The 14,471-nt window shown below is 37.7% G+C and overlaps 1 protein-coding gene across 3 annotated transcripts; it reads left to right on the top strand.

Annotated features, from left to right (window-relative positions):
- Nucleotides 1–286: 286 nt before the first annotated feature.
- On the top strand, nucleotides 287–8,388 carry LOC138806278 (cytochrome c oxidase assembly factor 5-like). 3 transcript variants are annotated; one of them, XM_069991801.1, is made up of 2 exons: nucleotides 287–375; nucleotides 7,923–8,388. In XM_069991801.1, exons 1-2 carry the CDS (start codon nucleotides 339–341, stop codon nucleotides 8,183–8,185), a joined length of 300 nt encoding a protein of 99 aa, XP_069847902.1. In that variant the 5' UTR covers nucleotides 287–338; the 3' UTR covers nucleotides 8,186–8,388. The 3 variants fall into 3 exon arrangements, with proteins under 3 accessions (XP_069847902.1, XP_069847905.1, XP_069847904.1); XM_069991804.1 differs by lacking the exon at nucleotides 287–375 and adding an exon at nucleotides 435–447; XM_069991803.1 differs by lacking the exon at nucleotides 287–375 and adding an exon at nucleotides 458–519.
- The last annotated feature ends 6,083 nt before the right edge of the window (nucleotides 8,389–14,471 follow it).

Here is a 14,471-nt window from a genome sequence, read left to right on the forward strand (position 1 = left end):
CCACTACATGTAGGAATTTAAAATGGCTATTCTTTAACTGTGGCTCTGGGTTTTTAATGTCTCTTTTGTGTTTCACTCAACATTTTTTCGCTTTTGTGTTTTACTCAATCCTTGGCAGGGTCTGTCACACTGGGCTTATAGAAGATTCACCTTTCTCTTGCCTCTATACAGGATTCCAGTTAGTTACTCAGACACATGGGTGAGTTAAATGGCTATTTGTGGTAGAAAATCCCTCAGTTTTGTTTTTTTTTTTTTGCTTTGTCTCACAGATTTCATGCTTTACTTGCCATCTTGTGCTCGGGCAGGTTTTATGACCTCAATGGAGAGCCACTCATCTTATGGAAGACAAACTCAGTAAAGGAGAAAAACTCAAAGGTCAGGCATGATGATGTATACCTGTAATCCCAGTTACTCATGAGGCAGAGATCAGGAAGATGGCAGTACAAGGTTAGCCTGGGCAAAATGCAGGGACTACCGCTTCTGTTTAAACATGTCAGATAGCTTTCATGGTGGATCAAGGTAATGTTCAATCATTGTTTACTTTCTTTAAAAAAAAATTTCCCAGGGGAGGATGGGGGGGTGTAATGGGAAGGGATGGGAAGGGGAAACAAAGAGGAGGCAACAATGCTTGATAAGAATTGTATTCGTTATACTGCCCATGTAATTGTAACCCCTCTGTATGGTATCTTCACAAAAAAATTTTTTTTTTCCCTCAGAGCTTATTGGCTTAGCTTGTTCATTTTTTTCAATGTATTTATTTTTAGAGCAACTTATTAAAATAAAGATACTTTTTCTACCTTTTACTGTCTGAACTGTGCCTCTGGAGTGGGTCTGACTGGTGCTGGGGACTGTGAGGACCCTGCCTCTTCTGATATCTCTGACCCCTCTAAACTAATTTGAGGCCTCTTTCCTTTATCCAAAGTCTTTATGTACTTGTTTATAAATGAGTGGGTAAAAGATGAGATACAAATTGTGTACAATATGGAAAATCTTCCCCCTTAATTTTATATGAATAGGGCCATTCTGAAAAGAGTTAGCAAGCCCATTCTGCATCAGTGAATCTAGCCTGCCCATCTTGAGCATTTACCTTTCTGTTTACCTTCAAGAAAGTATACATACCCACTACTGCACTTGGTGTTTCCCTATATTAAACTTTCTTGTCTGACCAAAAGAAGAACTATTGTGGGGATAAGTGATACTTTCAAAGGTCTTTTTTCCCTCCTCGGGAAAGCCTAAAACTTGGATACTCGTTTTTATGGAGAGGAAATAAGGATTTCATATTTGAGTCAACCCTCTCTTCTCTGCTTTCCTACAGAAGATCCTGCCATTTCTGTAACAGCCTTTCAAAACTCACAGTGTTGATTGAGCTCATTGGGCTCAACAGTTTACTTTAAGGGTATCCTCATTCAGAGCTATTTGTCACACTAGGTCAGATCTACCTTGGCACTAACACATCAGTGAAGTTACTTATGTGACAAAATGCACACAACTTAACATACACCAATAATCTGAATCATTCAGATGCTATCACTTAACTTATATAGTCCTTGACTTGTCCTGCATTTTTTTCTTTTCATTAAATGTTCTTAATCAGATTTAATAACCCCATACAGAACAATGAAATTAGACTCATATTTCATGCCATAAGGCACCAGGGCTGGGTGCATGTGGCTCATGCCTATAACCCTAGCTACTCAGGAGGTTGAGGTCCTGATTCAAAGTCAACCTTGACAGACAAATCCAAGAGGCTCTTGTCTCCAATTACCTAGCAGAATATTGTGAGGGGGAATGTGGTTCAAGTAGGAAGACACTAGCTTTGAGTGAGAAAAAAAATAAGCAAGAGCTCAAGCCCCAGTATGGGCACACACACACACACACACACACACACACACACACACACACACACACACACACACAAATGAGGATGGATAGATGGATAGAATGAATAAAAGTATTTTTGGGGGGTCCAGTCGTGGGGCCTGAACTCTGGGCCTGGGTGCTGTCCCTCAGCTCTTCAGCTCAAGGCTAGTGCTCTACCACTTGAGCCACAGCACCACTTCCAGCTTTATTCTTTTTGCTTATGTGGTGCTGAGGAATGGAACCCAGGGCCTCAGGCATGCAAGGCAAGCGCTCTACCACTGAGCTACCTTCCCAGCCCCAAATAAAAGTATTGACAGATCAAATGTGATCATCTAAATTATTTCAAGATCCATCTAAATAATTATTTCAAGACCTATCTTCTTTCAACTGAATACAGAAAATAAATAAATAAAAAATAAATCTCAAGATAGAATGTATATAAAGGAAAAATAATGCTCTGTATGCCACACCTGTGTGACGTTTAGAAAGAGCAGGAATCCGGCAGGAAGCGTTTACAAGAAAGAAGGAAATTGGTTCCCTTGGGAGCTGGCTGGGCTGCCACACTCATTTGTCTTTTACGGTTGTGTGAGGTGGGACTGAGTGGAATGAGACAGTTTTTTCACCTTTTGACATTTAAAACATATGAATACTGTCTTGCATTTCTTATATACTGTGCCCACAGATGAAAATGCTGTCACTTATTGCATAAGATTAAATTTTTTAAAAACTCTGGAAGTTAATCCATGCCAAGAAACGCAGAGCTGTGCTCTATCTGAATTGGAAGCTAGAACAATGAGTTGATAATCATCACAGTAGTTGTAAAACTGTCTGCCTAAGAACAACAGAAATTAGTGTTTCATTTTCTTTTTATTTCTCAAGGTATGAGAATATCGAAGTGGAATGCTGTGATTTCTTTTTTTTTTTCCCCGAGATAGTACACATTGATAGGTGAACAATGTCAGAAGATTGCATTATAGGACAAAGCTTGTCCTTGGGTTCTTTATCATTGGCTTCATAACCTTATACTCTGAAAAGACTAAAAGAAAGTACAAGCATGCAGTGCTTATGATGGCAAGGTTGGCGTCTATGTGCCCTCTAGTTTACACTGTCTTAGTCACTTGGTAAGTTGCTGTTTGGGTATCTACCTATGTAAATGGAAGCTTATGATGCCACTTTCTTACCTTGCTAACAATAGTCAAGGAATAATTGTTTGTGCCCCCTATTAACTTGTGAGCACCTTAAAAGATTTCTTAATTTTTGCTATTTCCAAGCATAACTTGTGCCTGGCACCAAAAATAAACAGGCAATGTATTTAGAATCATTCTTTATTCTTTGGAGGGTAACATGGTTGCTTTTTATAGCGTAGTCACTAATGTGTCATTTCAGACTGTTCCCAGGCTTAGACTTCTCTGCCAGTGAGGACTCAGGCATTGTAAATGCTAAATGAAACATATTTAACCTCCCTTACTGTGATTTTTTTCTTAAACTTAAAGCTAAAACCAAAATAATTAGAAACTGGGATAATAGGAAGACCAGGGATAAGTAATAGAAGTCAGTCTGAAAGAGCAGCAGAACCATCTGCCCTACCGACATTTGTGTCTCATAGGGATCTCATCCATTGAAGAGAATCCAAGGACACACTGCCTAGATATACAATCTGACTTAACTGTTCTTCTTTCCCTTCTGATTTAACTAAAGATGAGGGATTTTCATATTATTCAATGTTTATTGTTGCTAGCAGTAAGCAGTAGCTAATGTGTCCTTCTTCCAAAAATAATAAATTTAATTGTGTAGAATATTGCAACTAAAGCTGGGCTCCAGTGGCTCATTCCTGTAATCCTGCCTACTCAGGAGGCTGAGATCTGAGGATCACTGTTCAAAGCCAGCCCAGGCAGGAAAGCCCATGAGACTCCAATTAACCACCAGAAAACTGGAAGTGGTTGTGTGATTCAAGTGGTAGAGCACTCACCTTGAGCTGACTAGCTCAGGGACAGGCCCAGAGTTCAAGCCCCACAACACACAAAAGAAAGAGAAAGAAAGAAAGAAAGAAAGAAAGAAAGAAAGAAAGAAAGAAAGAAAGAAAGAAAGAAAGAAAGAAAGAAAGAATTGATACTAAAAATAGTAAACTATGATGCTTATAGAAAGTCTGAGGACAAGGTGAATTTTTTATCTTTTTCTTGCTCTATCTTAAATACACAAACACAGAACCCAGTGCTTGCTCCACCATATCTTAATCCTCTCTCCTGGGCTATGATCCTGCCTCTTTCCTCTCATTTCTCTGGGGCAATCTGGCTGCTCCAGCTTTTTGTGGCTCACCCAAGTATTGCATTAGCATCCATCCCATTTCCCTACTGCCCACAATGGAAGGATCTGTGTGTTCTATTTTAGCTCCTCAGCCCCACAGGTATGGCAAAAATATGGGATGTCAAGCTTCTGAAAAGTGCCTACATGCTGCTATTTACTCTCACCTAGTCTTTAGTGGGTTTCTGGCACAGGTCCCAATTTTCTTGCCTATTAAAAAATGGAATTGGTGGTGTGCTTAAGGTCTGGATCCGCTGTTTAAGCAGAATGTGTAACTGCCTATATAATGGAGCTTCAGAGGCGAGAAGTCAAATCTAACTTTCCTAACTGAACTAAACTTAGACTTTTAGAGTACAATCCTTTTTATCTTTAAATACTGATAAAGCACAGTGTGGACGGCATAGGAAGGGGACTAACATTTTTGAAATATTTTCTGTTTCTGATATTCTGGCACTGAGGCAGACTCATTTTGCATTACCTTATTGTGTAATCTATACAAACTAAGTGTCCTGTTCATTGTTCTTATTAGGCCTTCCTCTTAGTATAACAATTCGTGTGGGTGAAGACACTGGGGCCTAGAATGACTTTCAGATCGTATAGCTATGAAGCAGGAATAATAACCATCACCATTAGAGAAAACAAGGTTTGAATTTTACTCTGTCAGACATCAAATGGCTGCTTATTCTATCATATGCTGAGAGGAATCTTCGTAGGATCTTCCCAGCACCCGTAGGGAAGGTGTCACCAAAAGAGAAGGAAAGGAACATGGGTGCTGAGGTTGCTATTCACTGGTACCTTGGCTTGGTAGTAAAGGGATGGCTGTAGAGGAGGGGTCTCTTAGAACCCTGGTGGGGGAAGATTATGTAAATACATGCTCAGAGAATGAAGGGACTTTAGAGGACCCTGGAGTCAACTTTATCCAGCTCCCTCCCTTTGTGGCAGATAAAAGACCAGAGAGGTCTTATCTAGAAAGACAAAGCAGGTTAAGGCAGCACAAGGTCTACAGCTTTTTATTACAAATTCCCTGTTTCTTCAGTTTTCTTATGCTTCAATGTCTGCCCATCCTGCTCAGTTAGGTAAATTCTCCCACTCCACACTTCAAACTCCACTGCTTAAATACTAATGTGCCAGTTTTCTCTCAACTATGGATTTTTCTGGATGCCTCAAAGTCCCTTTACCTAAAGTATATTAATATGTGTATTTTTTGCTCATAGTATCCACTAGAACAATTCATACCTACTGCATTGAGACTCCTACCAAAACTGCATATGACAATACCACTATGTCATTAGCATGGTTTCCTTACACATGCAGAATTCACAGGTGCTCATTCCTAATCAGCTGTCCTTTACTTATTTCTTAAAATTGTAAGAGAATGTTTTCATTATTCATAATGAATAAGATATAACAAAACTCCCGCTTAGAGAGTTAATTATAGCTTTTAATTTCAAATTTACCTTCTTATAAGATTATTCACTAATGTAACCATCTTATCCCAAATTACCTATGTTCATATTTCTTCCTGGTCTTTCAGAGCTCTGCTGACTCACAGAATAAAATCACTAAACTGTAGTGTCTTGAGTTTCTTATTTCTTATGGCTAATAGGGGACCAGCTTTGAGGCATTTTTGTGACAAGCAGCAAAAAATGATAGTAAATTAAATTGTAGCTTTCTTGTACTGTAAGGACAAGGCAGTTGTTCAGATCTAAAGTTCAGTTCAACAACCATTGGTTCAATCACTTATGATTTTGTTTTATAATTTACTCACATAATTAAGTATAGAGGAGATTAGCTTTTGACTCTTTAAAATACATATAGGATAAACAAGGCTTGTTCAGTTATTACCTGAAGAGGATCAAATCTAGGTAAAAGGAGATCAGGAAAAAGAACTTTTAACATTTTTCCAAAGTGTCAGAATCTACATATAAGGAAAAGAAAAAGACATTGAATTAGTCTATTACTAATGTGATAAAACATCACACTTCTTTGCATATATAGTCTTGTTATGTCTTACATGTGTAAAGGCCTTATGTTTTGTTCCCAGATAACAAATTGAAAAACAATTGTAATGAAGTTGTGATGTGAATGCCTAGGGGATGCTACATATTGATTTGAAAGGATTCAGGATGGATGGAAAATACCTTCTCCTTTGCTGATTATCTTGACAGACCTTGAAAGTGTTTTGTGTTCAAAATACTTCTTCCTGGAACTAGTCACAAGTAGTCTCCAGAGCTGTTTCATGGATCCATTATGGTCTTTTGATTTTATAGGGTATCTCTCTTACCAGCCATGCAAGTTCCTTGAGACTCCTCTTCCTGTGTAATCTTACTATCAGCATCATATGTAGTGTAAAGTAGATACCCTAGAACTATTCATTAATTGAATTAACAAGCTAGTAAGTGAATGGATGATGGAACCATTCTAATTAATTAATTTAATGGCACCAATCAAATTAATAGATGAATCATGATTAATATTAACATATATTAATATGTTCTGTATTCTCAGTGTAAATATGCATGTACTTACATACACATCTGCACACATATGTGTGTATATACGTACCATGAGAAATACGATTTTACTGAGTTGGCTTATATAATCAAGTGGACTGAAAAAGTCAAAAGTTCATAAAGCAGGCTGGTAAACTAAAATCACAAGCAAATGTTAATGTGGCTGTCTTAAAGCTGAAATATGTGGGTAAGACACCTGGTAGAAATTCAAGGGGGAATTCTTTTCTATAGTATCAGGACATTAATTCTGTAGTCTCAGAATTTCATTTTTGTTGATAAACCTGTTTTTGCTTTTTAGGCCTACAGTTAACTGGCTTCAAATGTTAATCTCATGAGTAAAATGTTTTATGGTATTATCTAGATTAATATTTGATCAGCATATAGGACACTGTAGCCTAGCCAAGCTGACACATAAAACTGACAATGACAGCTCATGAAAACTGAATACTGCTTCCATTGAAACCATAGACAAAACAAGTGACTAGGAACCTCATGGCAGGCATGAGGAGGGTACCACTGCACACTTCTTCACAAGTTTATCTATCATGTATGAACCAACTGGGTATCTTGTTAAACAGATTCCCATCAGGTCTAAGGTGGCGCCTGGGGTTCATTTCTAACAAGCTCTAGGGTGATGTACCTGTTTGATCTGTTTGAGAGATTCAAATGGCCAAAAAGATGAGCAACCCTGAAAGTGAAGTACAAGATAATGCAGGATGCTCAACATATATTGTGTTGATGTTCAATATGAAATGATCTAGAAAATGTGTCATCACAACTTCTGCAGAACAACAACAGAAATTTTCAGGACTCTAATAAAGTAATAAGGTTTATCTGAGAACCCACACAGAGAGTTTGGAGTCTCAGCCACTCCCAGGCGGGAACCCCTATGAAATCAAGAAAGAATACAAAACATTTTAATGTAGAAATATTGCAAAGAGACCAACACCAGCCACATTTCAGACATCTCTGAAAAACTAAAGGCACTATGATTAAGTGAGACCACAGTTGTGTTTCATGTAGCCATTAGTTATCTAAGTTGGTCAGTTGTCCTCAAACTTTTCCACCAAAATAACCCTAATAACAGAGGCAAGCCAAACATGCATTCTCAGGGTCTGTCTTAACAAAACCTGTAGTCCTTTAAAGTTGCAAATGTTTACTTTTAAAGTCACATAACTGTTATATGCTAGCACATAAAATATTTGGACTTGTCTTAATATTGAAGTGTTTCATGCTGTTTACTACTAGATAGAGGTCAGGCCTGCAGCTGGCCGGGGGGCGCGGTGATGCCCCGGTATTACGAAGACAAGCCGGAGGGCGGCGCGTGCGCGGGCGTGAAGGAGGACCTGGGGGCCTGTCTGCTGCGGTCGGACTGTGTGCTCCAGGAAGGAAAATCCCCTCGGCAGTGTCTGAAGGAAGGATACTGCAGAGCTTTGCAGTATTCATTTTTTGAGTGTAAAAGATCAATGTTGGATGCCAGAGCAAGATTCAGAGGAAGAAAAGGATATTAATACCACCATGCTAAAAGCAAGAATAAGAGAATATTTTCTTTGGTCATTAACATAGAAGAAGCCAAAATGGGAAACATGATGTGTGCTACAGCGATTTGGTGGGACCAGTCATTCCCTCCACTGAACACTGGGAAAAATGGATGAACACTTGTTTTTATGTTTTGAGTAAATGATTCTCATGGTTGAAAAAAAAAAAAAATAAACTTTCAGCAAACAGGACATCTTTCTTTTATCTTCCTGGCATGCTTCCCATACACCTTGAGGGTCACTTGAGTGGAAACTCTGGTCATCTATATATCAGCTATTTACATTGAGTTAGTAACTATTATCCAAGGGCCACACCTGGCCCCCACATGATTTCATGAATAAAGTCATCCTGGAACACAGCCACACCCACTCATTTGGTATTGTCTGGGATTGCTTTCACACATCAGAGGCCGGATTGAGAAAGAGCTGAAGCAATGACATTCACTGTTTGACTCTTTACAGCAATGATCAATTCAAACTCAGAAACTGTGACAGTAGAAAGGACTTTACTGGGGCCTTAGGAATTTCAATCTGGGAAAGGGAGTTTCAGATTGTTCTGAAGCAATGTACTAAAGAAAACAAGGAAAGTAGACTGTATACAAACAGTGTTATTTATTACAAAGCAGTAAAAATTCTTTTGTAGGGAAACGCCTATAGAAGTTGAGAACAGTATCTCAGTAACAGGGCTATGTGAACAAAACAAAACTCTCTCTCTATCTATATAGATGTGTGTGTATATATATGTATATATATACATATATACATATACATATTTATACATATATAAATACACACACATATATTAGCTAAAAAAAAGTAATACACCAAAAAGGAGTGTAATAACTTTTTGATCCACACCTTCAGTCTCTGGATACAGTATAATTATCTGTCCTAAATGCCTGCAGTCAAAAGGGTAAAGCAAATCTCACATTCCCCAGGCAGCAGCTTGAATGATGCACACCCTTGACTTGTATTTTGCTTATCAAGTTGCTTCCATTTTGATATTCTTTTTATTCACAAAACAGTAAAACTTTACACAATGTGACCTAATAATGACTCATATTATTACTTTCCCAAGCCATATGTATCTCTTTGGATACTATAGACAAAATAAGCATAAATTAGATACACCGAATTAGCAATCAGCTCAGATACTGATGTCTATGGAGTGTGCCAAATCTTCAATTAAACCTCCTTGTACAATTCAGGTTGTATAAGGACTTGGCCTATCCAAGGGAACTAGCTTTACCAATCTGTCCCTCCGGATAGGGTCAAGGGCAAGGGTACCATGTCTATGCAATGTCTCCTTTTATTGGCTCTTCTACAACAGGTAATAGGCAGGTGAAATTAGTGTTTAGACACCCAGTACAGAGAAAGATTTAAACAGAAGATGAAGGCAGTAGGTGGACGGAAAAGGGGAAGTATCCCTTATCAGGACCCTTGAGGGGATTTAGCATTCTGCAGCTGGAAAGCCAAAGCACTGCTGAGCAGAACCAGCTAGGGCAGAGTTCAAGCAGAGCTTTGAGAAAATGCTAAGGGTTTAATCTGGGATAAGTGTGACTGACAAATCCAGAGGATAGACATTGGACTAAAAATAGTAGATAGGCCAAGGTCAAGGAAACACAGATTAGAAAAAGACCAGGAGAAAGCGGACGGCAAAGCGAGAAACAGCTAGACAGTTGTACCACAAAGAAAGGGAACTAGCTTGCTTTTAATAGCTCTCATTAAAGTTCAGGCAATGTGAACTGATTGGTAAAAACTAAAAGTTTCTCTCCATGGGGAGGGCTATCTATTAAAAAAAATAGAGGACTGGGAAGGTGGCTCAGTGGTAGAGCACGCTTGCCTTGCATGCATGAAGCCCTGGGTTCGATTCCTCAGCACCACATAAGCAAAAAGAAAAAAGCTGGAAGTGGCGCTGTGGCTCAAGTAGTAGAGAGCTAGCTTTGAGCTGAAGAGCTGAGGGAAAGCGCCCAGACCCAGAGTTCAGGCCCCACAACTGGACCCCCGCCCCCAAAAAATAAAAAAATGAGATACTTCTGAGTATATATATATATATTATATATATATATACATATACAATATATATATATACACACATAGAGTGTTTATAATATATAATATAGAATATGCTATATACTATACTATACTATATTATATATTGTATTATAATAATTTTAATCATTTATATCATATATTATATGCTATAATCATATATGGTTATGTATTGCATGTAATTATAATATACACATTTTTTTTGAGATTGAGAGCAAGACTTAGGAGAACCACACAAGAAAATAAATAAAAAGTAAATAGGGGGCTGGGGAGGTGGCTCAGTGGTAGAGCGCTTGCCTCACATGCATGAGGCCCTGGGTTCAATTCCTCAGCATCACATACACAAAAGCCGGAAGTGGGCTCTGTGGCTCAAGTGGTAGAGTGCTAGTCTTGAGATGAAGAGCTCAGGGACAGTGCCCAGCCCCAGAGTTCAAGCTCCATGACTGACAAAAAAAAAAAAGTAAATAGATAAATCCACAAAACCTTGATTGCTAAGAGATTCAAAGGAGTTTTTCCCAGGAATTGATAAATAGAAAAGAACCCAAGTTGTAAGATAAATCACTTTTCTTGGAGCAAAGTTTGAAAACTTAGTCCCAAAAGAGCTAAACGTAAAAGAATGGAAAGAGACTCCTATTTGAGGAATTCTCAAAGATGTTTTGTCTTAAATTAGGTAAGTGTAGTTCCTATAATTATATATTTTAATATATAACAAGATGCATTGTACCCATATTGAATTGAAATCCCTTTGTACAACTATTTAAAGACAATAATATATATCATGAAAATATCATAAGATATTATGATATAATATGTATAGTACATAATATATAATATATCATATGTGTGATTTTATTTATCACAATTTATATTATATCATATATGATATATGATGTGTGATATATATATATCATTATATGTTATAACATAGTAAATCTAAGTGGCTTTATATATCTAACACAGGAATTCTTAACTCTTCATAGAGCACTCTAAATGGGTCTTCCTTCCAAGTCATCATTACTGCTAATCCACCGTTAACTAGAGGTACAGATCAGGGACTGCTTTCTTCCTCCTGGTTTCCCACTGGCAGCCATAATGCATCCATGAATGATATCTTCCTGACCCAGAGGATAACTAGACAGTGACACCTAATAAACCACTTTCTTCATGGACCCATGGAGGTCTACTGTGGACCTTCAGTTATGTAATGGACTGTGTGTGTGTCTTCTTTCTTTAGGTGATACAGAACTGGTACCAAAACCATACTAATCCATATTACTACCTACTAGTTTCATCTCCTAACACACAGGATACAATGGGATATGAGATAGATGAGGTCTATCTGGGTGAGGAAGGAAACCAGGTAAATTTAGCAGAAATATCTATCATGGCAGGATGGAGAAATAACTCAGTGGCACAACACTTGTATAGCTTGCACACAGCCCTGAGTTCAATCCCTCGCACTGTTAGTAAAATGAAATGGTAGTTAAAAAATCTGTGATGCTGTTGTTGACTAAATGATTTGAATTTAGGGAATGTAATGGATCCTAGGAAAAATACCAAGCCCATAGGAAGAGTTAAGATTTTTAAAAGGTGTCTCCAGTTCTACATCCTAAAGGTTAGGAGGATATTGCCGCTAGGGTACTGTTATAGCAGGGAGATAGCAAGAGTGCCTCTACCACAGAACCTTCATTGCAGACCAGAAAGGACCTCCCAGATGTGAAAGAAAACCAAGCGATCATAGAATCAGGCAAGCCAAGAAAGGCGGCTCCACTTAAAGAAGGCTGTGGACAATTATGGAAAAAGAAGCTAACGCGTGAAAAAAGATGCAGGCTATAAACTGTCCATTTGATTTGTACTGAGAGATCAGTGTGAAACTGGACAAAAGCAGTTTTAGCATAGAGAAGGGGGCAGAAGTAAATAGGAGAGAGCTGGAAGGGGGAAGGAAGTGGGGTCACAGGCTTGCTTATTTTCCCAACTGGCTTAGCTGAGATAGGGATTTGAAAGATATTGAATATTTGTGTATTTGTGGAGGGGAGGGAAAATATGAAAGTTTTATGGGATATCTGTCCTTGTGAATTGACAATCTCCAATAGAGAGGAATGACCAGGCTTTGCAACTTTTATTACATGCCCATATCATTCAATGGGTGTTTGGAAAGGGCCTGTTTTAAAAGGTCCACCCTATGATTCATATAAAGAATAATGGGAATTAAATGCATAGGTTAGGATTTCCCAAGACTATTTGATTTATGGTTTGGCTATGAAAGGTTTTTTTAATTCCTTGTGTAAATTTTTATATCAATTACCTTTCTCAGGGAGACATACTTGCTTTGTGATTTGGAATGGATTTCTAAGCTTATCCAGAAAAAAGAGTTGTATTTGTTTTTTATTGTATCTCTGTCTCTCTCTCTCTCTCTGGTCTCTCTGTGTACACACACACACACACACACACACACACACACACACACACACACACACACACACACACACACACACACCTATGGGTTCAAATAAGATGTGAAGTTAAGAAGTTTTCTGTACATTTGATATCCTTGTTTGTCAAGTGGAGCTCATTAAATTAAGAACTTAAATGTGGATAAAGTGTTTAGCTTAGGGATATAGCCAATACTTAGTGAATTTTAGAACTGAATGTTATTTAAAAACAAAATGAGTAATCTAGATGTATACTCTACCATAGCAATCTCCAGGAGAAAAAAATATTAATTCATCTATCTGTGTTACCTAAAGTAACTAGTCTTTAAAAAAGAGGAAAACAAAAAGTAGAGTTCATTTAATAATGCTATTAAGCCTTATATTTAATGTGCTATATTTTAGCAATAAATCAACATTAAATTATTAATAACTTTTTTGCATTCTTTTCAATGGTAACATCTAGAAACTGGTCATATGCTTGATAATTCACACCTCAATTTGGAAAAGCACATTTCAAGAGCTGAGTATTCGTGTGTGGCTGGTAACTGCCATGTTGAGTGGCAAGAATGCATGTATTTTCAGAATTTAGTTGAACAGAGCCAATGATATACTAATTTGACAAAACCTAAGGTCGTGTGTTCAGAAAACTTGGAAAGGAGCACAGACACCAAGTCTAGAATTGTTTCTACCATCCTTCGAATAACTCTCAGTAATCTCTGAAATATGATTATTTGGGAATACAATCAGGTCTAAATACTCATGAGGAAAAACATGCCACTTCTTTAATGTCTACAGCTTATCAAACACTCTGCGTCTGCTCTGTCCCACATCCTGTTATTCTATTCACATCCAGTTCTAAGAGCATCTTAATGTTATTTACAAACACAGTAACTATGTATGTGAAGTAGTTTGAGTTTTATACTAGTCTGTGCTTGGGAACAAAAATTGATGAGCATTTGAAAGCATTGTATGCAGTCATTTTGTAAATATTTTAAAGGCTCAAAAAATCAAGCTTTGAGAGGAAATACACACACCTAGTTAAACTAGAAATTGGCAAGGATTTGTAATTTTAAGCAGTTCTTGCTTACAGTCATATTAGTAAAATGAAGTATTGGACATGGAGTATATCTCAGACTGAAAAGGTAGGTATCTATGTTTTTCCTAAATATGAGAAATCTTCTGAGGGATCCAGCATGATAAAAAATATTTTTAAAAGATGTTAGCTTCAAGCACATTTGCTTCTCTGACTCCCTCACCCTCTGTGTGAGACATATTTTCCTTCTGGGCCACACACATACCATTTTATGTCAGCAATGACTACAGATCAGGTATCATATTTGGAAAAAAAAAAAAAAAGGAAAGAAGAAGGAAAGGAAAAACAGCCCAAATCATCATGCTCACGTTATTTTCCTAACACACAAGAGTCTGATGCTTTCTTTGTGCTCATAATTTATTTATGGCATTTAACATTTTGCTTCTAGTCATAATTTTGAAGCACACAACTTGACTTGCTTTGGCAGTGGTAGGGATAAAATTTCTTTAATTAACAAGCACTGTTCTCATGATCTATGTACATTTTCAAGGTAAATTCTGAATCATTAATGATGCATTAGAAAAATCTTTCTCTTTTCAACTACACTTGCTGGATGGGAAGTGAACGTACCACATCTCACATAGTAATCATTTCTGGAAGTCTTCCAGGTCTGAGAGCATGGGAAGAAGCTCCAGAATTCCTCCACTTTGTGTCTGCCGGTAAAAGCAACGTTAGCTTCAGT

This window comes from Dipodomys merriami, unplaced genomic scaffold (assembly GCF_024711535.1).
Source record: "Dipodomys merriami isolate MVZ:Mamm:240054 unplaced genomic scaffold, mDipMer1.0.p SCAF_4, whole genome shotgun sequence".
Classification (NCBI taxonomy): Eukaryota; Metazoa; Chordata; class Mammalia; order Rodentia; family Heteromyidae; genus Dipodomys; species Dipodomys merriami.